This window comes from Pan troglodytes, chromosome 15 (assembly GCF_028858775.2).
Source record: "Pan troglodytes isolate AG18354 chromosome 15, NHGRI_mPanTro3-v2.0_pri, whole genome shotgun sequence".
NCBI lineage: Eukaryota > Metazoa > Chordata > Mammalia > Primates > Hominidae > Pan > Pan troglodytes.
Genome location: NC_072413.2, coordinates 57,617,145 through 57,640,453, shown reverse-complemented (window position 1 = coordinate 57,640,453; position 23,309 = coordinate 57,617,145). Strand labels below are relative to the sequence as shown.

The following is a 23,309-nucleotide window of genomic DNA, read 5'->3' as shown; positions in this document are numbered from 1 at the left end:
AATTTGACTGTTGGCCTCTGTAGTGAGGTTGGGAAAGTTTTCACAGAAGATATCCTGAAATATGTTTTCCAAGTTGTTTGCTTTCCCCCCATCCCTTTCAGGGATGCCAGTGATTTATAGTTTGGGCCTCTTTATATAATCCCATAATTCTCAGAGGTTTTATTTGTTCCTTTTCATTATTTTTTCTTTATCTGTATATGACTGTCTTGTTTAAGAGAGCCAGTCTTCCAAGTTCTGAGATTTCTTCCTCAGTTTGGTCTGTTTTGCTGTTAATTCTTGTGATTGCATTGTGAAAATCTTGCAGTTTGTTTTTCAGCTCTATCAGATGAGTTCTTTTATACTGGCTATTTTATCTGTCAGCTTTGGTATCATTTTATTTTGATTGTTAGTTTTCTCGGATTGGATTTTGCCATTTTCTTGAACCTCAATGATCTTTGTTCCTATCAGTATTCTGAATTTTCTTTCTGTTATTCCAGCCAACCCTGGTTAAGAATCCTTGTTGAAGAACTAGTGTAGTCATTTGGAGGATATAAGACACTCTGGTCATCTGACTTGTCAGAGTTCTTGTGTTGGTTCTTTCTCATCTCTGCATTTAGGTGTTCTCTTAACTGCTGGGCTGCCTCTGATTGAAGCGGTCAGGCAGGGGCAGAGTGGTTGCGCTGGAGTCCTGGGCCTGGTAACTCTGCCCAGTGAAGAGAAGTGAGGACCAGGACCTGCGTGGAGAACAGTATGGACACTTTTTCATTAGGTGGATGCTCTGTGCTGGGGGTTCAGACCAGTGCCCGGTCCCCATGGACTCTCCAGAGCCTGGAGACAAGAAGGGTGAGGGCTGTGAGACAGCAAAGATGGCAACCCACCCCTCCCACTGGGAGCTCTGTTCCAGAGAGCTGAAGAACTGCTACTGGCTCAATAGCTCCAGTGGGGAAAGGCTGGAGACCCAGGCTGGGAGAACCTGCCCAGTGAGGAGATAAGGGAACAGGGACTCATGTAACAAACATATAGAAAACATGTAACATGTAGAAAACATGTAACATGTAGAAAACATGTAACAAACATATATAAAAGTCTGGCCACTTTTCCACTGGGCTGCTGGAATATGCAGGAGGTCTGCTCCAGTTTCTAATCACCTCAGATTTTCCAGCACCTGAAGGTATCAACAATCAAGGCTGCAAAACAGCAAAGATGGCAGTGTGTCCCTCCCTCTGGGAGCTCCATCCCAGGGAGGTATGGATCTGTTGCCAGCTTGAACATACTGGCGAGGGTAGTTGTGAATCTTGGTCAGGAGATTCTGCCCAGTGAGGAGAAATAGGGTCCAGGACCCATATGAAAAGGCAGTCTAGCTGCAGCTTCATAGAGCTGCTTTGCTGTGCCGGGGAACTGCCCCAGTCCCTAGTTGCCTTGGACTCTCTAGAGCCCTATGGCAAGAAGAGCTAAGGCTGTGAAACAGCAAAGATGGTTGCCTGTCCTCCCCCTGGGAGCTCCATTCCAGGGAGGCTTGGAACCACTCTCAGCTGGAAAACACTGGCAAGGGCGGCTGGTGATCCCAGTCAGGAGGTCCTGCCCCGTGAGAAGCAAGGCCAGGGACCCATGGAAAGAGAAGCAGTCTGGCCACTTTTCTGTAGGGTGGCAGTACTGAAGGCAACGGCAGCCAAGGCTGTGAAACACCAAAGATGACAGCCTGCCCCTCCCTCTGGGAGCTCCATCTCAGGGAGGTATAATGCCACCATCGGTGGCTGGCTGGACTTCCAAACTAGTGGGTCTCGTCCTGTGAGGTACCATGGAAACAGGGTCTGCAGACTGTGACTGCTCAGTCCCCTGGATTCAGCCCCTTTCCTCGGGGTATGTATGGGGGTCTAACCTCCCACTTTGTCAGTTACAGCTGCTTTTGCCAGGAAGCCCGGGTATCTAAAGCTCCCGGGGCTCCACGTGTGCCTGAGCAGCTGCTCTGCCAAGACTCCACATAGCTCTACATGTCATACCACAGGCCCTGATGGAGTGGGTTCAATGAGGTGATCTCTTGACCTGAGGGTTGTAAAGAGACCTGGGAGAAGCATGGGTCTTAGGGTCACTCACCCACTCACTCACTCACCGATTCCCAGGTAGGAGAGGCTCCCCTGGCTCCATATTGCTCCTGGGTAAGTGATCATCCTGCCTTTCTCCATTCTTTGTGGATTGAGTTGTTTTCTTGATGAATCCTAATACATGTACCTGGATGTTTCAGTTGAAGGTGCTGTATTTATTCGCCCCTTCTATTGCTCTCCATAAGAGCAACACACACCAGTTGCTTCTAGTTGCCCATCTTTAAAACTTAGAGAGTTATTGTACTTTTATCTCCAGAATTTCCTGTTAGCTCCCTTTTAGAGTTTCTGTGTCTTTATCAGTATTTCCTATTTGTTGAATCATTATCATCCTATTTTTCACAAAGTCTTTAAATGTAGTTTCTTTTTATTCTTTGAACATATTCATAGTAGCTGCTTTGAAGTTTTTGTCTGCTAAATCAATATCTAGACCTAGTCATAGTAAGTTTTTATTTTTTTTCTTGAGTATGGATCATTCTTTTGTTTCTTTATGTCTAGTAATTTTTTGTTGAAAATTGAACATTTGGTTAATATAATGTGACAACTTTAGATTCTGACATTTTAACTGAGAGTTATTGTTATTGTTTTGATTTTTTGTTTGTTTTTAGTAACTTTTCTAACTTAATCTGACTGATCTATCTTTTCCATGGTATATAGCTGCTGATATCTCTGCTCAGTTTTGTTTTTATTGTGTATCCTGTCTTACTAAGCATCCCCCTTTTGTCTGCATAGTTCAGCAGACAGCTAATGATAGTAGTGCTCAAATGTCTCAAGTTCACAAAGTTTCAGCCTTCAACTAGTAGATCTGTCTGAGGCATGCATTAAAAGTTCAGGAGGCCGGGTGTGTTGGCCCACGCCTGTAATCCTAGCACTTTGGGAGGCCAAGGCGGATGGGTTATGAGGTCAGGAGTTCGAGACCAGCCTGACCAAGATGGTGAAACCCCATCTCTACTAAAAATACAAAAATTAGCCAGGCATGGTGGCAGGCACCTGTAATCCCAGCTACTCAGGAGGCTGAGGCAGGAGAGTTGCTTGAACACCTCAGCCTCCCAAATAGCTAGGACTACAGGTGCACAGCACCATGCCTGAATTTTTTTTTTATTTTTTGTAGAGACAGGGTCTCCCTAAGTTACACAGGCTGGTCTCAAACTTCTTGTCTCAAGCAGTCTTCCCACTTTGGCCTCCCAAAGTGCTGGGATTACAGGAATGATCCACCATCCCTGGCCTTGTGTTCTTTATTTTTTCTTAGACTAGCCAGAGGCTTATTGGCCTAAAACAATCACATTTCAAATGCCATCTATGAGATCACTGAAACCAGAGGTAGGCCTAGCCTAACTAAAACTGCAACCCACCATAACTCAGCTTAATTTCTGATGGGAATTTATCAATTCCTCAGTTGCTACTTACTACAGGAAGGAGCAACTTTTCTGAAGGAAAATAGCATCAACTGTCAGTCTTTGTGATTCTTTAATACGCAATGCCCATCATGCTATAAGATATTATTAGACATATAACAGGCAAAAACATGAGACCAACAGTCAAGCAAAAAAGGAGATGACAGAAGCAGACCCATAGATGATCCAGATATTGGATATAGCTGATAAAGACTTCAAAATAACTATTATAAATATGTGAAAGAAAATTGATAAAAAAGATGAAGAATTTCAACAGAGACATGGAAACTATTTTAAAAAGTAAAATTACTAGAACTGAAAGGTAAAATTTCTGAAATTATGACTTAATTGACTATGTTTAATAAGACTTTGAACACAGAAGACAGAATTAGTAAACTCAAAGATAGCTCAATATCAAATATCCAAAGTGGCAGATAAAGAGAATAAAAATATAAAAAGAAAAGAGTAGAGTATAAAAAACTTGTGAAACATTTTCAGAAGGTCTAGCATATGAAAAATTGCTTTCATAGAAGAGGAGAAAAGAAAATGGGTCGGAAGGAATATTTGAAGAAAAATATATGAGACATTATTCAAAATTGATAAAAGGCATCAATCCACAGATTTAAGAAGCTCAGTAAACCCAAAAGGAATAATAAAACTGTCATAATCAAGCTGCATCAAACCAAAGCTAAAGAGAAAATCTTAAAAACAGTCATAACAGTTACTTTCTAAGAAGCAACAACAAGACTAATTACTGACCTTTCAACTGAAATTATTAAGTCTAGATGTTGGTGGAATGAAATATTTAAATTGCTGAAAGAAAAAAACTGCCAAATTAAACCTCTGCCCAATGAAACTATCATTCAAAAATGAAAATAAGATAAAGTTATTCTCAAACAAAAGTTAATATAAATACTTGCCATGACCTGAGATAAAAGGAATGGTAAAGAAAATTCTTTGGACTGAAACAAAAGGATCTCAGATGGAAGGAATGGTATGAATGGTATGACAGGAGAAGATGAAAAACACTGGAAAGGATAAATATGTGAGTAAATGTGAAAGATTATTAATTTTTTTACAACAAAAAACTGTTATATAATTTGGTGTTTATAGCACCAATGATATATAAAAGCCCTAGCACAAAAGGAGACAGAGACTAAGGGAGTTTGATGTTGTAAGAAACTTGTATTGTACAAGAATTTGTAAACTTGCTAATTTAAGATTGGCTTCAACATATTAAGGATGAACACTGTAATTTCTAGAATAATCACTAAAATGTTCAAAAAGAGGCCTGGCATGGTGGCTCATGCCTGTAATCCCAGCACTTTGGGAGGCCAAGGCCGGTGGATCACCTGAGGTCGGGAGTTCAAGACTAGCCTGACCAACATGGTAAAACCCTGTCTCTACTAAAAGTACAAAAAATTAGCTGTGTGTGGTAGTATGCACCTGTAATCCCAGCTACTCAGGAGGCTGAGGAAGGAGAATTGCTTGAACCCAGGAGGCAGAGGATGCAGTGAGCTGAGATCGCACCACTGCACTCCAGCCTGGGTGACAGAGTGAAACTCTGTCTCAAAAACAAACAAATAAATAAATAAATAAATAAAATGTCCAAAAAGATAAAACTATAAGCTATTAGAAGAAATGATTTATAAAAATATACTTGATTAATTTCAAAGAAGGCAAGAAAAGAAGAACAGGCCAGGTATGGTAGCTCATACCTGTAATCCTAACACTTGGGACGCCAAGGTGGGTGGATGTCCCAAACCCAGGAGTTCAAGACCAGCCTGGGTAACATGGCAAAACCCCATCTCTACAAAAAATACCCCCCCCCCAAAAATTAGCCACATGCGGTGGCACATGCCTGTAGTCCCTAGCTGCTTTGGAGGCTGAGGTGGGAGGATCACCTGAGCCGAGGTCAAGGCTGCAGTGAGCCATGATTGCACCACTGCACTTCAGTGTGGGCAACAGGGCAAGACCCTGTCTCAGAAGGAAAGGAAGGAAAATGAAAATAAGCTTTCATTTGAAGAAGTTAGTAAAACAATAGTGAATTAAAGCAAAAGAAAAGAAATAATTGAAAATAAAAACAAAGAAACAAAATGGAATGAAATAGAAAGCAGATATACAATAGATAAAAAGAAAAAAGTAAAAATTTTATTCTTTAAAATGAATTCATAATATTGAAAAATCTTCAAGATGATCAAGAAATAAAGAGAAAATAAAATTTAACAATATCAGAAATGAAAGAAGGGACATGGCTATGGCACCTCCATTTTGTTAAAAAACATAAGATGATGTTATAAAAAATTTATGCCAAGAAACTGACAACATATTTAAAATGGACAAAGTCAGGCCAGGCACGGTGGCTCACGCCTGTAATCCCAGCACTTTGGGAGGCCGAGGCAGGCAGATCATGAGGTCAAGAGATCGAGACCATCCTGGCCAACATGGTGAAACCCCATCTCTACTAAAAAAACAAAAATCAGCTGTGCGTGGTAGTGCACACCTGTAGTCCCAGCTACTCAAGAGGCTGAGGCAGGAGAATCGCTTGAACCTGGGAGGTGGAGGCTGCAGTGAGCTGAGATCACGCCACTGCACTCCAGCCTGGTGACAGAGCAAGACTCCATCTCAAAAAATAAATTAATTAATTAATTAAAATGGACAAATTCATTTGGAAATAAAAACCAACATTGACATAAGCAGAAATTTAAAAATGGAATTAGAATAATCCTAACATCTATTAAAGAAATCTATAATTACAAACTGTTTTACAAAGAAAAGTCCCAGCCCAGATGGGCTTGGTGGTGAATTCTTCCAAATATTCCAATATGAAATAATACCATCTTACATAAACTCTTTCAGCAAATACAGGAGGGAGTAACATTTTCTAACTTGCTTTGTGAGGCCAGTATAAACCTAATACAAAAATCTAAGCTATCACAAGATGTACAAGTATATTGCAAGAAAAGAAAATTGAAGGACAATATTTCTTCAATATGGATACAAAAATTCTACACAAAATATTAGCATATTGAATCCAAATTGAATAGTGATATATTAAAATGATGTCACATAGGAGCCATGTGAGGTTATTCTAGAAATGCAAAGTTTAACATTCAAAATTTGATGCATGTAATTTTTATATTAAAAAAATAAAAAAATCCATGTGGTCATCTCAATAGCTTTAGAAAAAGTATTTGATAAAATTCAATATCTGTTCATAACAAAAACTCTCAGAAAACTGGGAAACAAAGGACACTATTAATCTGATAAAGGACAGCTAAAAACTCACAGCCAACATCATACTTCATAGTAAAAATTTTGAGCACAGTTTTCCCTTACTTCAGGAGTAAGACAAAGAATAATCTGTTACCACTTCTACTCATCATTATACTGGAGGTCATAGCCAGTGCAGTAGGACAAGGTAAAAGAGATAAAAGTACAAAGATTGGAACGGAAAAAATAAACCCATTTTTATTCACAGAAGATATGATTACAAGCATACCTCATTTTATTGTACTTTGCAGATACTGCTTTTTTTTTTTTAAACAAATTGAAGGTTTGTGGCAAACCTGCATTGAGTAAGTTTATTAGCACCATCTTTTCAACAGCATCTGCTTACTTCATGTCTCTGTAACATTTTGGTGATTCTTACACTATTTTAAACTCTTTTCTAGTTATGACAACTGTTATGGTGATCTGTGATCAGTGATCTTGATGTTACTGTTGTAATTATTTTGGGGTGCCACAAACTGCACCTATAGAAGATGGCTAACTTAATCAATAAATGTTGTGTGTGTTCTGACTGCTCAACCAACTGGCCATTCTCTAGTCTCTCTTCCTCTTCTCACATCTCTTTATTCCCTCAGACACTGCAGTATTTCAGTTAGGCCAATGAATAACCCTACAGTGGCTTCTAAGTGTTCGAGTGAAAGGAAGAGTCATACATCTCTCACTTTAAATCAAACACTAGAAATGATTAATCTTAGTAAACAAAGCATGTTGAAAGCTAAGATAGGCCAAAAGCAAGGCCAAACAGTTATCCAAGTTGTAAATGCAAAGGAAGAATTCTTGAAGGAAATGAAAAGTGCTATTTCAGTGAACACATGATTGATAAGAAAGCAAAACAGCCTCATTGCTGATATGGAGAAAGTTTCAGTGGTCTGGTTAGAAGACCAAACCAACCCTAACATTCCCTTAAGCCAAAGCCTAATCCAGACCAAGGCCCTCACTCTTTAATTTTATGAAGGCTGAGAGAGGTGAGGAAGCTGCAGGAGAAAAGTTGGAAGCTAGCAGAGGTTGGTTCATGAGAGTTAAGGAAAGAAGCCTTCTCCATGACATAAAAAATGCCAGGGGAAGCAGCAAGTGCTAATGGAGAAGCTGCAGCAAGTTATTCCAAAGATCACTGATGAAGGTGACTACATTGCAGCTGGTGACTTTAAGTTGAAGACAATGTTAATTTACTATTCAGAACATTCTAGGGCCCTTAAGAATTATGCTAAATCTACTCTACTCTGTCTATGCTCGATAAATTTAACAACAAAGCCTGGATAACAGGACATCTGTTTACAGCATAGTTTACTGAATATTTTAAGATAACTGTTGAGAACTACTGTTTAGGAAAAAATACATATTCCTTTCAAAATATTACTGCTCATTGACCATGAACCTGGTCACCTAAGAGCTCTAATAGAAATGTGCAAGGAAATGAATGTTTTCTTGCCTGCTAACACAACATCCATTCTGCAGCCCATGGATCAAACAGTAATTTTGACCTTCAAGTCTTATATTTAAAAATACATTTTGTGGCTGGGCGCAGTGGCTCATGCCTGTAATCCCAGCATTTTGGGAGACTGAAGGGGGCGGATCACCTGAGATCAGGAGTTCGAGGCCAGCCTGGCCAACATGGTGAAACCCTGTCTCTACTAAAAATACCAAAATTAGCTGGGCGTGGTGGCAGGTGCTTGTAGTCCCAGCAACTTGGGAGGCTGAGGCAGGAGAATCACTTGAACCCAGGAGGCGGAGGTTGCAGTGAGCCGAGATCGCGCCACTGCACTCCAGCCTGGGAGACAAGAGTGAAACTCCATCTCGGGAAAAAAAAAATTGTAAGTCTATAGCTGCCATATTAAATGCTCTGGAAAGGGTTCACCATTCTAAATGTCATTAAGAACATTCGTGATTCATGGGAGGAGGTCATCCTCCATAACAAGAGTTTGGAAAATGTTGATTCCAATTTTTTTTTTTTTTTGAGACGGAGTCTCCCTCTGTTGCCAGGCTGGAGTGCAGTGGCACGATCTTGGCTCACTGCAACCTCTGCCTCCCAGGTTCAAGCGATTCTCCTGCCACAGCCTCCTGAGTAGCTGGGACTACAGGCACGCACCACCACACCCAGCTAATTTTTGTATTTTTAGTAGAGATGGGGTTTCACCATGTTGGCCAGGATGGTCTCGATCTCTTGACTTCGTGAGCCGCCTGCCTCGGCCTCCCAAAGTGCTGGGATTACAGGCGTAAGCCACCGTGCCTGGCTGATTCCAATCTTTATGGATGACTTTCAGGGTTCCAAGACTTCAGTGGAGGAAGTAAGTGCAGATATGGTGAAAATAACAAAAGAACCAGAATTAGAAGTAGAGCCCAAAGATATGACTGAATTGGTGCAATATCAGGATCAAACTTGAATGGATGAGGAGTTGCTTCTTATGGATGACCAAAGAAAGTGGTTTCTTGAGATGGAATTTACTCCTGGTGAAGATGCTGTGAACACTGTTGAAATGACAACAAAAGATTTAGAATATTACATAAACTTAGTTGATAGAGAGTGGCAGAGTTTGAGAGGATTGACTCCAATTTTAAAAGAACTTCTACTGTGGGTAAGGTGCTCTCGAACAACATTGTGTGCTACAGAAAAATCTTTAATAAAAGGAAGAGTCAATCAATGTGGCAAACTTTACTGCTGTCTTACTTTCAAAAATTGCTGCAACCACTCCAATCTTCAATAACCATGACCCTGGTCAGCAGCCATCAACATCGAGGCAAGACCCTCCACCAGCAAAAAGATTATTATGAATTACTGAAGGCTCAGAAGATTATTAGCATTTTATCAATAAAATATTTTTAAATCAAGGCATGTGAATTTTTTGTAATCATAATGCTATTGCACAATTAATAGACTACAGTATAGTGTAAACATTACTTTTATTTGCACTTGGAAACCCCAAAAATCATGTGACTCACTTTATTGCAATATTCACTTCATTGTAGTGGTCTCAAACAGAACCCACAATATCTCTAAGGTATGCCTCTGTGTGCGTAAAAATTTTTAAAGAATCTTCAAACGGAATTAATAAGTAAATTTAGCAAGGTCACTATATAATACTGTATTAACCTAGTGTGTTAGGCTGTTCTTTTGTTACTATAAAGGAATACCTGAGACTGGGTAATTTATAAAGAAAAAAGGTTTAATTGGCTCACGGATCTGCAGGCTGTACAACTATGCCACCAACATCTGCTCAGTGTTTGGCGAGGGCCTCGGGAAGCTTACAATCATGGCAGAAGGTGAAGTGGGAGCAGGCACATCACATGGCGAGAGTGGAGCAAGGGAGCAGAGGGCAAGAGGGGTGGTCCCAGACTCTTAAACAACCACACCTCATATGAACTGAGTGAAAACCCACTTATCACCAAGGGGATGGTGCTAAACCATGAGGAATCCACCTCCATGATCCAATTACCTCCCACCAGGCCCCACCTCCAACATTGGGAATCATATTTCAACATGAGATTTGGAGGGGAAAAATATCCAAACCACATCACTTGGTATAGCATTTTCCATTTCTACTTTAAACTTTCCTATTTCAACAATGTATTCAGATTTTCTTTTGTAGGCATCCTCTGGCTAGATTTTTTTCATCCAATCTGATAGTTTCCATCTTTCCAGCTGGTACAAGTTAGATATATTTAGATGTATTTCCAATAATGTAAGTCCTCAATGTCATAGGTTCTTGGAAACTATAACTTTAAGTGAAAAGATGTATAGCAGGTTCTTCAATAATGTCATTTCATGCAAGGTAGATTCATTATTAACACTGATGAGAAAAAAAATATTCATTCTCTTATATGTCTTTTTCTTTAAAGTTGCAGTTTCCAAGAACCTATCAACGATGTTAAGTGAGGACTTATGACACTTCATTTTGTGCTTTCCATTTACCAGTTCTTTGTATTTTCAATTATTTTCCCCTTTCCTAATTTCTATTGTTTGATTAATTCTCTAGTTTATGCAATTTATTTATTTAGAAGTTATATATTCTAATTATTTTCTTTTCTGGTGACAAATATTTAATACACAAATATGAGTTGCCAAAGTCTACAGCTGGTACTTCTATTTTCCTCCTAAACAATGAAAGGACTGTAGAATGCTTTTACTCTTCCCACTCCCTTCCACCTTATGTTCTATTTTTGTCTCCTGTTTTAGTTTTACCTTTCTTTTATAAATCCTCAAGCTGGCCTTTAATAATTTTTATGTCCAGCATTTTTTTCATGCAATTCATTTCTAAGGTTCAATTTTTTTCTTCCTAAAGTGTCACCTTTGGTAGATTTTTCTTCAGAGTCTGCAATTAGTAAATTTTCTGATTGATTACATATTTGAAAAGGTCTGTTAGTCTTGCTGGGTATAGAATTCAAGATGACGATTACATTCCTTTGCTACTTTGAAGATGTTATTTTCTCAAACTATTAGATTCTGGTTCTATTAAAGACTGCTGTTGGTCTAACAGTTTCTCTGAGGTAATCTGCCTTTGATTTATGCTTGCTTTTAAGATTTTCTCCTTGTCTGCGATGCCTTACATGTTCACTATAATGTGGGTCGGGGTATTGATTTATTATTTGTCTTGCTAAGGGCTGATTGACTGTCATAACCCTAGAATTTATCATTTCTGGAAAACTGCAAATTTGGATAAATTATTCAAGTTCCCATGTTAGTCCACTTCTCAAAACCCTTCAGTGTCTCCCTCATTTACTGCCAGTATTACTACTCAGGACTGGCATGATCTAGCCCCTGCACATTTCTGTAATTAAGTTTCCCATTAATTCCATTTCTGTCTGCCAGGAAATCCCCATGACTCAAACTGGTGATGCTATTTCTTGTTCATAACTCAGCTCAACTTTACCTACCCTCTAAAGTCTTTCCTGAAACCTGTTCTTCTCCTTAGCCACTCTCTGTTTGTGTACCCACTCTTTCCTGCTCATAGGTCTGTTAGTTATTGCATTTATCTATTTATGTGTAAAATTTTCCCCCTCTGGACTCGAGTTCCCAGTGGGCAGCTCCCTTTGTATTTATGGAGACAGGTCATTAGTATGGGCTCTATAAATATTTGTAGATCAAATGAATAAATGAATCAAGAAATAAGGGTAAACACTAACTCATAGGGATCTTGTAACAACTAAATGTATACCACATGAAGAAGCACCTGGCAAATAACATGTGCTAATCTATTGTTTGAAACTCCATATTCATGCATTATTCTGCTACAGTGGGTTATGTGCCAAACTGGTTGCCTTTTAAAATTTCCTTATTCCATATGGCATAGAGTTCTCAGTGTTCTTTGATCATAATGAAGTATATTTTTGGTTCTGTGCCTTTTATTCCAATTGCTATATTTCTCAGAACAAGAAAAAAACGAAGATGCTTATATAGTGTACCAATTACATTCTGTCATGAAAACGCAGTGCATCTGTGAATGTTCTTCTCCCATATATCTTAATGGCATTCTCCTGCTCCTTTAGGTGTCTGCTCCGGGCCTTTGCTGACCCTCCTTATAAAATAGCAAATTTTCACCTCACCTCCACTCTGTCCTCTTTTATGTGCTTTATTTTTCCCATACACTTGTCCACAAATGAATATTATATTTACCTTTTTGGTTATTATTTGCCCACACATACACACCAGCATATAAAGTAGGAACTCTGCTTTATGCCTAGAACAGTGTCCAGCACACAGCAGGTACTCAATAAATATTTGTTGAATAAATGTATCAATGCAGATGCCACTGATTCCCATCAGTAAAATTCTGGTGCCAGAGGAGACAGACACAATAAAGCCACTCTGGGAATGCTAGCCTTCAATATTAATCTTGACCTGGGATGAGATTACAAAACTTGACTATTTTGCTTTTCCTGAGAACAGACTGCCTAATGCATGATTTCATCCTGAAAAGTAAAGAAATCACTTCCTCTCCTGGCAAGCACCTTAAGCAAGTTCTAAGCTGGCTGCAGATAAAGCCCGTCTGTTCTCTACTGGTTTAAAGATAGTGGCAGTTCCTGCCTACTTTTAGCAAGCTTTATTTTGCTTTCTGTTTTCTTTCACCACTTAAGGAAAATTTACATATCTTTTCTACCCATTTTATCGTTTTGATCTTGGCAAGAGCTTTCAATTAATACTGTGTGAGCAGTTGTGCAAAGAAAGCACCCATTTACAATGTTTATGGGAAATAAATTCTTATTATTTCATAATGACAAACACCTAAAGCTTCCATTTATTTGTATTATAATTATGAGAGGTCCAGAGATGATAAATGACTTGCTGAAGGCCATGTAGCTAACTTTTACAATACAGGTGATTCCTAGTTTTCCGTGAATAAGTTCATTTATGTTTCTCTTACCACCTACACATTAAGCTAAAGCCCGCCAATTCTTACTTCACTAGTGTGAATCTGTCTGTGAAATAGCCATCTTACTTCCTCAACCTTCAACTATCAAACTGTTAGAGTGGATTTTTGTGTGCCATCCAACATCTCTCTCCACACTTAGTATGAATGAAAATAATGTGATCTTTCAGCCAAGCTGACATTCCAAGGTCAGCTTTTAGACGGGGTCTCACTATGTCACCCAGGCTGGAGTGCAGTGGTGCGATCACAACTCACTGCAGCCTCGATCTCCCTGGGTTCAAGTGATCTTCCCACTTCAGCCTCCCAAGTAGCTAGGAGTACAGGTGCATGCCACCATGCCGGGAAAAATTTTTTTTTTTTGTATTTTTTTTAGAGATGGGGTTTCACCATGTTGCCCAGGCTGGTCTTGAGCTCCTGGCTCAAGCGATCCACTCACCTCGGCCTTCCAAAATGCTAGGATTACAGGAGTGAACCACCGCGCCTGGCCCCAAGGTCAACTTTATGGTCAATGAAAACGCCTGGCCCAGAAAGTCTGACCTAATGTATCCTCCACTTTAAAGAGAGCTTGCTTCTCCCTGTTCCTTATTGGGAACATTGTGTATTCACCATACACACTATACAGACTGTCAGATTGGCAGTACACACTGTTTCCCGTAATGTGGTGGACACAATACTCATCAGTAAAGGTACCTGCTGGCACCTTCTGGACTTACGGATGATAACCGGGGCTATCATTGGACTGGCAGTGCCTCCTAGTGGCCACAGCTCTAAAGATCTCCCTCCAACTGAAAAGCAGCCAGGGCAGCAAAAGCCCACCAGGCAACCCCTGCCTTACCCTCTCCTTTCTTCTCAGTCTTGTCCTCATATCATGCAGTGAGAAGTCGGTGCTGATCAGGCTATCATCATATACCAGTCTTTTCAGTATTTAACTGACAGAATTCCCAAAAATGACGTGGCAATGAAAAAAATTGGGAGGAGGGAGGAAAGGTAGGGAATACAAATAGAAAAAATAATCATGAATAACCTTAGAGTAGGTCATTGTGAAAAGTGCTTTGTAATCATGTGGTCATTGTTGTTCCTTCCCATCAACCCTGTGGGAGCTCTGACACCCCATTAAGCTTTATCAAGAATAATTTCAGATATGTTACAAAGATACGCAGAGAGGCCCAGCTGGTTTCTCCACAAGCTTGTATTCTGAAAAGAATACACATGATCCCAAAGATCGTATTTTAAAGTGTATATGCTTCATTAAAATGAAAGATGATAAATCATGTCTACAAGCATAACCTTGAGATTACTGTCCTTAGGCCCTTGCTGGTGTGGGGTATGCAAATGTAGATTTTGATCTGGGAAAGAACACCTCTGGCAACTGTACAGGAATAGGGAAGGCTCCACTTCTCTATGAAAAAGACCCTGTAATGGATAAGGCCGTGCCACAAGATGAAGTGGAAAGTTTGTTCTTGCTCCCTCTGAACTCTTCTTCTGTATGCTCCCGTGGTCTCCAGGGCATTCTCTGCCCTCATGCAGTGTCTTGTCTCCTCTAGGGACCCCTTCCAACAGTACCTTCTTTTCCAGACAATGCCCACATTCCAGTCCTTTCTCTTTCCTATTTCTACCTTTTCTTCATCAAAATACATTTATCCCATCCATTCTTTCAGGGTCTTGATGTATGTTCTGATAAAGTAGTTTATGGTAAGATTTAAAAAGCAGGTCACCACCCATTGTTCTGTTCCTTCCTTAGACATTTGCATTTTAACTGTGGACTCCTGACATCCTTAACTACCTGGGCTTGGAAACCAAAAGTCTTATCTCCCAAATACACACCACCCACCTCCATTGCCCCCCAGTGGTCAATCCCAAAGATGACACTGTTGAGACAGAATGCCCTTTGCTTCCCTGAGTTCTGTTTGAACGTCCCCACAAATGACACCCTTGGATTGTCACTGCATTGAAAAATGACTCCACGTACCAGAGTCCAAGGGCTTTGGTCTGGGGTCTACAGGCACCGCATTCTGACATGGATTCCTTCAACCCACAAACAGAGAGGGGTAACCCAAGAAATACACAAGCCCTCTGGGACAGAGCAGTAGGCTTTCTCTCCAATGATTGTTGCTTGCCAACAAAGGTTTTGGATATCTGTGGAATATTCCAAAAGGAGAGAATCTGGCAATTCTTCAGAAGATTCTGGGCAATTAAAATTCATCGAGTTCAGATTTTTAAGAGTTAGAGGGAGAAGTGAAAGGTAAACGGTGGCAACAATTAGGGAACATTATGCTGCAAGCCTGACATTTATGATGCCGTTGACTTGGTCTTGTCCAGCAGGTTTCTTGGGTTTCTCAGAAATTTCTAGAATATGCACCTCGCATATTCTGGGAGTCAAGAACTCCCAGGAACAGCCCAAGTCCTCCTCCTCTCACCCCCACCGTCAGCCCTTTTTCCCCTCCTCCCAAACCTCCCACCCACTGTCCGCGTCAGCGCCTTGCCGGCCAGAACCGCTTTACCCGTCTCCAGGGTAGCACCCTTGGGCAGCCCAGCCAACGCTGTCGCGTGGAGCGGCGCCCGCATCCCCATGCGCGCAGGCGGCTCCGGGGCCGCGCCGCGCTGATTCGCTGCCGGCCGCGCAGACTGCGGCGCCAGCGACGCTCCCGCCCCTCGCCGCGCGCCTCCTGGTGCAGCCTCAGTCTCTCCGCAGCCGCGCGGCCACTGCGAGCCCAGCCGCAGCAGCCGGGCACCAACGCTTGAGTGCACGCTCGGCGCCCCCGAGGAGAGCCACGGCGAGCCCCCAAAGCCCGCACGATGCAGGCCACTGCCGATTCCACCAAGATGGACTGTGTGTGGAGCAACTGGAAAAGTCAGGGTATTCTCTTTATTTCAGTAGTGCATGCCTGAGGCGCACGGGAAACCCGGGACCCGGACTCGTCCATTGTGCATCATTTCACCTGTGGGACCTGTGCATGCTTTATACCCCAGAGCTTTGTGTTGGGGGGGTAGTAAACCTCTTATTTCAAGAATCAAAATGGATGGTGCTTGGTTGTTGTTTTTTTCTTTTTTTTTTTTTTTAACCCCACCCCCACCCCTTTGTTTTCTTGTTGTAATGCTGGTATTTTAAATAATGCATCAATCGCCTCCTCCGGGAGTTCTTTTGGGATCTGTGCATCATTCAGTACTTGTTTAATGTTTTCTCATCCCCGGAGTTAAAGTGCTTTCTTATTGTTCCATGCATCCCAGTTGCATTTATTTCTGCCCAAAGGTTGAAATCTCCTGGCAGAACCATTAACTGAGAGGGCTGGAGTGCATCCTTTTAAGAGGGACACACCCATTTCAGGGTTGTTATTTGTGGTCACACAAAGGAGAGTGGAGATGCAGACTAGCTCTCGAAATCCTGAAAATATGATGGCGTAGCCACATATTAGGATGGTTCACTTTGAAATATTTGGGTTTTTTTTCTGTCATTGGAGTAACCTGTGACTACTATTTATTAATAATAGGTATCTGTGAAATAAATGGAGGGAAAGAACGAAACAGTGCCCGTGGCCCTTGGTATAACAGATTTATTTTGGAATAGTCCATATTAGCACTGGGTGTGGCTACCCTCCAGCCTCGCTTGGATTGCTTTTCAGCCATTTTTATTCAGCCTCACACTTCACACATACATCTCTCCTTTGTTGCATTAAAATTCACCTTGCTCAGTTACAGAGTATGAGGAGAAAGATAATTTGCAAGAATGAATTGTGTGTAGTAACTTGGGTGTTTGTCGGAGGTAGTGTCTTTTCATATTTAACAAAAATGGTTCTGAAGAAGGCGCGTTTAATTTAACCTGCAGGGTTTTGCAGCATCCCTCAGGAGACCAAGAATACTCTGGAGCAGCAGCTGATTTTGTAAAAACCTGGCATCTTCCCCTTGTAATTCTATATCACAGGAAGGATAGGATGTCCTTTCATCTTTAATGCCTCTGTAGGGTTTTGCTTCGGTATATATTTTAAGAAAAAGTAAACATAAATCTCAGAATGAAAAGCCTGCTTACCTTGCCTCTTGTTTGTTGGATTGGGTGGCAATGACATAAAATACAATCGTCTACTTCAAATTATGTGAGTGTTGGAAATACCGTTGTCAAAAGTAAATCGATGGAGCTGATAAATTTAAAAGCCAGTAAATAAGAAATGTATGCCAATTGAGGCACAATGTTTTGAAGAATGATGACAATTACGTGGAAGAACATATGTTCAATATAGAAGGCAGCTGTGAAAATATTTTGTAACATTTTATTCTTGTTCTGTGTTTAGAGCCATCTAGTTTATTTGATATACACACCTGACAAACAACTATGGCTTAATATAATATCAAATTTAGTTGGACATAAACACTGGTTTTTAGACCATGATTATGAGTTTCTAGTATTTTTAACAAAAGTAGATATCCAAAGATGGCAGGTTTTCTTTTCTATTTGTATAAGATATTCACAAAATCTTATGAATTAAATATCTTAATCTGTTTCATCACAATCTTATGCGGTTTGATCGGTTGCCTCAGTTTATGTCTCTGAGGTTTTAAAAAAAACACATGGACTTTTATCATTAGAAATTAACACAAAATGTCATAGTTTCACCATTGAAGACAATAATTTTTCATTTCTGATGCAGAGCTACTTGTGAAGATTAATTGAAGATCATTGAGAATCTTTTATACTCAGCTACCTTTGGTCATCTTTAGTACCATTGATTTCCTTTTGTTAGATGGAACAAATCCATTATCTTGAAAATTGACTAATAAGTAACTGGGTGGGAGGACTTATGAGCACAAAAGAGAAATTGTAAGGAGTGAATTATTCCTTTTTTTTCTCCTCACTGTGAGAACTTTTAACCTTAACAGAATCTACATTGAGGTTTTGTTGTTGTTGTTGTTTAGCATTTTTAGTGTATCCTCTTCCCTTTAGTTCTCTTATTATCAACAACAGTTGCGCTTAACCCTGTCTGCCCATTAGAATCACCTGGGAAGCTTTAAAAACCACGAAGGATGCCTGGGCCCCACCTTTTGAGATTCTGATTCAATTAAGCTGAGCATCAGTATTTTTTAAAAAGCTCCCTAGGTGAGTTTAATATGTAACCAGGGTTGAAGTCACTGGAATATTATTATTATTTTGTAGAGACGTTGTCTCACTATGTTGCCCAGGCTGGTATCAAACTCCTGGCCTCAAGCAATCCTCCTGCCTCAGCCTCCCAAAGTGTTGGGATTACAGGCTTGAGTCACCATGCCCGGCATGGTGTGTAATAATTCTTAGTGAGCCAAACCCATAGACCAGCAGAGGTCCAGGATACCAATTTAAAAAAAAAAAAAAATGGGTGTGATCTAGAAGCAGCTGTGAATGCAGTGGAAAAAGGTGAGTGCAACACTGTTGATGATGTCCTCCAGAAGGATTAGGAGGGACAAGTTTTGCTTGGAAAGGAAATAATGTGAGCTTTAGGTTTTCTTCGTGTTATTAAATACTACATGGAGAAATTGCAGCAGATTGAATATTTCATGAAGACTCCACTGAAACTAATTATAGTGTGCCATAAACACTGTAGTGCACATGCAGAAGGAACCTTATCAACATATATAATTTCAGCTACAGACAAGAATGTTTAAAGAAAGGGAGGCTAAAGTCCTCCTTATATATACTACATCACACCAATTCTGCTTCTAATTTTAAAAAGTTATACTACCACCAAATATTGGTTAATAAATCAAAGCACATTCTACTCAGTGAAAACAAAATGAGAATTAAATGACAACCTAGCAAAACACCTGTATAGATAACAATCTTACAGATCAGTACCATCCTACAATTTACAGGACTCTTTACTGAGTGGTTTGTTTGAATTACTACATTTAGTCCCCACAAAACCTGTGTGGTGTAAGTTTTATTATTGTCCTCATTTTGGAGGGGATGACTGAGGCTTTGGTAAGGGCACACAGATAGTAATGCCAGAGGCTGGCTGCAAGCCTGGGCTGTCTCCAGAGACCCTCACTTCCCACTGCTCCACCTTCTGCCTCTGAGGTTGATGGCTTTTTCCTCAATGATTTTTCTAAAGGTTTAAATTATCTATGTAATGGTGATTGTGTAGGCTTAATAACCCCTTCACATTTACAAGTCTTCATTTTGCCACACGTCTTCTCATTTGAGCTTTTCAGTTTACTCTTGGACATTATGAGGCTCAGAAGTTAATTGACTTGCCCCAAGGTTTTTTGGTAGCAGATTGTGTAGTAAAAGGTGATTCTCTTGGCTTCAAATCCATAACTCCTCCCATCTCAGCACTCACTGCCTATCTTACTAACACTAAGTTAGAGAAAGTGAACTCTCATCTACCTCATCTGAGATATTTTCACAGACATTCTAACCTTTACAAATACAACAAAATTTAGCAGCAAGGCCATGATCTTGACCAATTTATACCATGGTTGTCACTGTCATCACCACCATCATCAATTCATCATTCTAAATTCTCCGTAAATATTAGCTATGTGCCAGGTGCTGTCCTAAGTTCTTGTTACATACCTGCTTTAATTAAGCCTCCGTGAGACTTTTTTTGTTACACTCATGTTATAAAGGAGGTAACTAAGGGATTTAAGAATGAGAGGGGCAGCAGTTTGCCCCAGGACGTAACTGGGTTCTGAACACAGGACATTATGATCATGAAGCCTATTCTTTTAACACTTCGACTGTACTACCCAAATCCGAATGGTGTTGTACTAGGGGAACAAAGTTTGATTAGAACCATGCATCCACATGATTCTGTTTGTTCTCTAAAGATCATTTTTTCTCCCCAGATCTCACTGTACTCAACAAATTCACCTGGCAGGATGCTTAGTATTATGGTTGATTGATACATGTGTGCCTGGGGCTAGAGGTCACCTCCCACTTTACTCTGCGTGGCAGCATTTGTAGTTACAGATTGCCAGAATGTAAGTTATTGATGGAAGATGAAACACTTTCCAGAGAGCATAACCTAAAGGCAATCTTTTTTTATAAAATATTTTGAAACTTTTATGCTGGTCTACAGTGTTCGTGGAAACACTTCAGGATAGTCTGTTCTGAAAGGAGCTAGTCTGAAACATTAAAGAGCTAAGCATTCCAGAATACACCGAGGAAATAATCTGTTTTAGCCACAGTAATTGAAAAAAAGCATGCCTTTGGGAATAGTATTTGGGAAAGACATTTTACACATATACATAAAGGCAGACTAATGTCACCTTTTATGAAAATCAGCATTTTATTTAGACCCATTATTATTAAAATATTATACAAATATTACAATGTAAATATTAACATTTGCAGACTCCCTGGCTCTAAAGATTCTAATGGGATCCAATGGGAAAACTGCCTTAGCTGGGGAGATGGGGATTTTTTTTCCCCCTTAGTGAAAGAAAACTCATATTATGCAGATAATATACCAAATGTAGGTAATCAATCACTCCATTGAAAAATAAAGTTCTTTTTCAAAATGTATTAACATTTTCAAGAAAAACTTTTTAAGGAAATATTTCGAACTTTGGGAGGGGAATAATGGCTTTATTTTTTTCTAAAAATGAGGAAGGCACATTATGAACATTTTCATTTGTACAAAGAGAAGTTCAAATAAAAGCCACTATTACCCAAAATCCTACCACCCAGAGTTAATCGTTGTTAAGATTTGCTGAATATTATCTAGATATTGCATAAAAATGAAACTAAAGGGCTAGGTAGGCAACAAAAACAGTGTTGATAAAATTGAATATGTTACAAAAAGTATTTAAAATAATTTAACAGAAGAAGTAGACATGAAACTGAAAGAATTGTGGAACTTCAGATCCATGTTTCTTTACTATATGAGCTTTTCTTTCCTGGAAATTGAGAAAAAGACTAGATAAACATCAAAAGGTTTGAATCATTTTTAGTTACATGTTGCAGTTTTAGACCCTGCAGATGGACACTCTGCAGTGTCCAACATTTTTTTAAAAGATTCATTGTGGGTTAGAAAGGTTGACGAAATACTGATCTAAATTTACATCTTCAAATCTATTATTTTTCTCAGATTTCTGTGAATACTTGTTTCATTAAAAAACGATAATCCTAATATTCTATGACAAAAATATTATGATTACTATATATCAATAGGGATTGTGGATGACATCGTCCATTATAGTTACCAGGCCCTTCCTTCTTCATCATTTTTAAAAAGTCTCTCTTTCCCTCCTTCTCTCCCTCCCTTATATTTAAAATGATAATCTGTACACAGTTATTTCTCATCTTTAGACCAGTTAATGTGTTCTGGAACAGAATGTGAAGTAATTGGTATATTTTAAGTTACCTTATAATAGAATTAAATTATAAAATCCATTGAATCCAAGAAAACCAGATCTATTATGAGTTGGGCCTTGAGTGGTTAGCTTCCAGAATAACACTTTTCTTTTTGAAAATAATTAAATGTTTGTCACAGGCAAATTTCTCATCCTCCTAAGTTGTGTGCATGTTTGCACCCATGTATTGTTGATATACTGTCACCTTTCTAGTTCTTATGAAAGTACAGGCCAGGCACAGTTGGCTCACGCCTGTAATCCCAGCACTTTGGGAGGCTGAGGTAGGTGGACCACCTGAGGTCAGGAGTTCGAGACCAGCCTGGGCAACACAGTGAAACTTCATCTCTACTAAAAATACAAAAACTAGTCAGGCGTGGTGGCACACGCCTGTAGTCCTAACTACTCGGGAGGCTGAGGCAGGAGAATTGCTTGAACCCAGGGGGCAGAGGTTGCAGTGAGCTGAGATCACGCCATTGCACTCCAGCCTGGGCAACAGAGCAAGACGCCGTCTCAAAAAAAAAATAAGAAAAGAAAATACAGCCATTCAAAGAAATATGGCTGCCTTATAATTAAGCTCATAATTTGAAAGCTAGGAATTTGACATTAATGATTCTTTAAAAGCCATCTTCTGCCTAGGTGACAGTTAATAATGCTAACTACTTTAAATCTTGATAATTAAAATTATATTCCAAACTTACAGCATATATTTCAAATAAGAAAACTGTTAGGAGTTTTACAACTTAAAAGTATAGTGTTCTATTTTTCCAAAGTATGTTTGAGCTATATCTTTAAGTTCAAGCTGAGCAAAGTTATCTTATTGTTTCATGAAATAAAATTCTAAATTCTTCCTTATTTTATATGTTGCCAAAGGAAAAAACATAATTTCAGCATTACTCTTGAGCTCTTTGACAAAGCTGGTGTTAATGTTGAACAAATGAAAAGCACAACTATAAGTTTTAATTTTTAGAAAGTATTGCAGTTCTACACATTTTACAAAGAAAATGCTTTAAATGTGGTCATATTTTATCTCCTTTCTTCAGAAATATTTCACCAAACTGCAGATTGGCAAATTTCAAATTTGGTGATAATTGGCATCAAGAAGAACATAATATTTTATTGAATGGAACAGAGGTACAATGAGAAATCAATCCTTTTGTCTTTTTAGTTCAAGAAATATTTTTGCTGTTATCATCTTGGCCCAAATTTTAAATGTATTCATTTTTTAAAAAAAGGAACCAACAGCTGTCTACCTCGTGGTTCTTTTCTATTCCACTACAATGATGGGTTTTAAGAAGGGATGACACAATCTTAAAATTTTGTGGCTAATTATGGTTGATGACCAATAGACCAAATGAACAGTTTGTATTTTGATGAGGTCAAAAAGCTTAAAGAAATAGTACATGAAGACAACCATTCTTGAGTATCTCAAAATTATTTCTTCATGCCTCAACTATCACATTTCCAAAGCCCGTCTTTTCCTCCCTGTGGCCATCTCTTCCTTTGATCCCGGTTATCCTGTGAAGATCCCTCCAAGTGAGCCTTGGCTTTACAAGAGGTCTAGGAGGAGGAGGAGCTTGCCCAACTGTCTGAAATTCACAGGACCTGTTGTTTCACTTCCTGGGCAGGCCCACGCCACCATGGTGACCAAGGGCTTACACATCATTATGTTAACTTGACAGCTTGGAAAGAATGGGAATGTTCTAGTCCTAGTGGTTAGACCTAGCAAACAGGAATCACATTCATTTCTAACCAAGGAAAATGTTAAGCCCTCCATAAGGATAAAGTAGTTTTTGCCTTCAGTCCAGCCCGAGGAGGAGTCATTCGGGAACAGTGTAATTCCTTTTGTCTCTCATGGAAGAAAAGCAGCA

General features: G+C 39.6%; 1 protein-coding gene across 2 annotated transcripts in view; it reads left to right on the top strand.

Moving 5' to 3' along the window:
* The window catches only part of RTN1 (reticulon 1), a 274,771-nt gene that overhangs the window by 224,310 nt on the left and 27,152 nt on the right, over positions 1–23,309 (top strand). The window contains exon 1 of one of the 2 annotated variants that reach the window (XM_009427662.3): positions 15,805–15,982. Within the exon in view, the coding sequence (XP_009425937.1) occupies positions 15,922–15,982 (61 nt within the window). The 5' untranslated portion in view covers positions 15,805–15,921. 2 annotated transcript variants of the gene reach the window in all.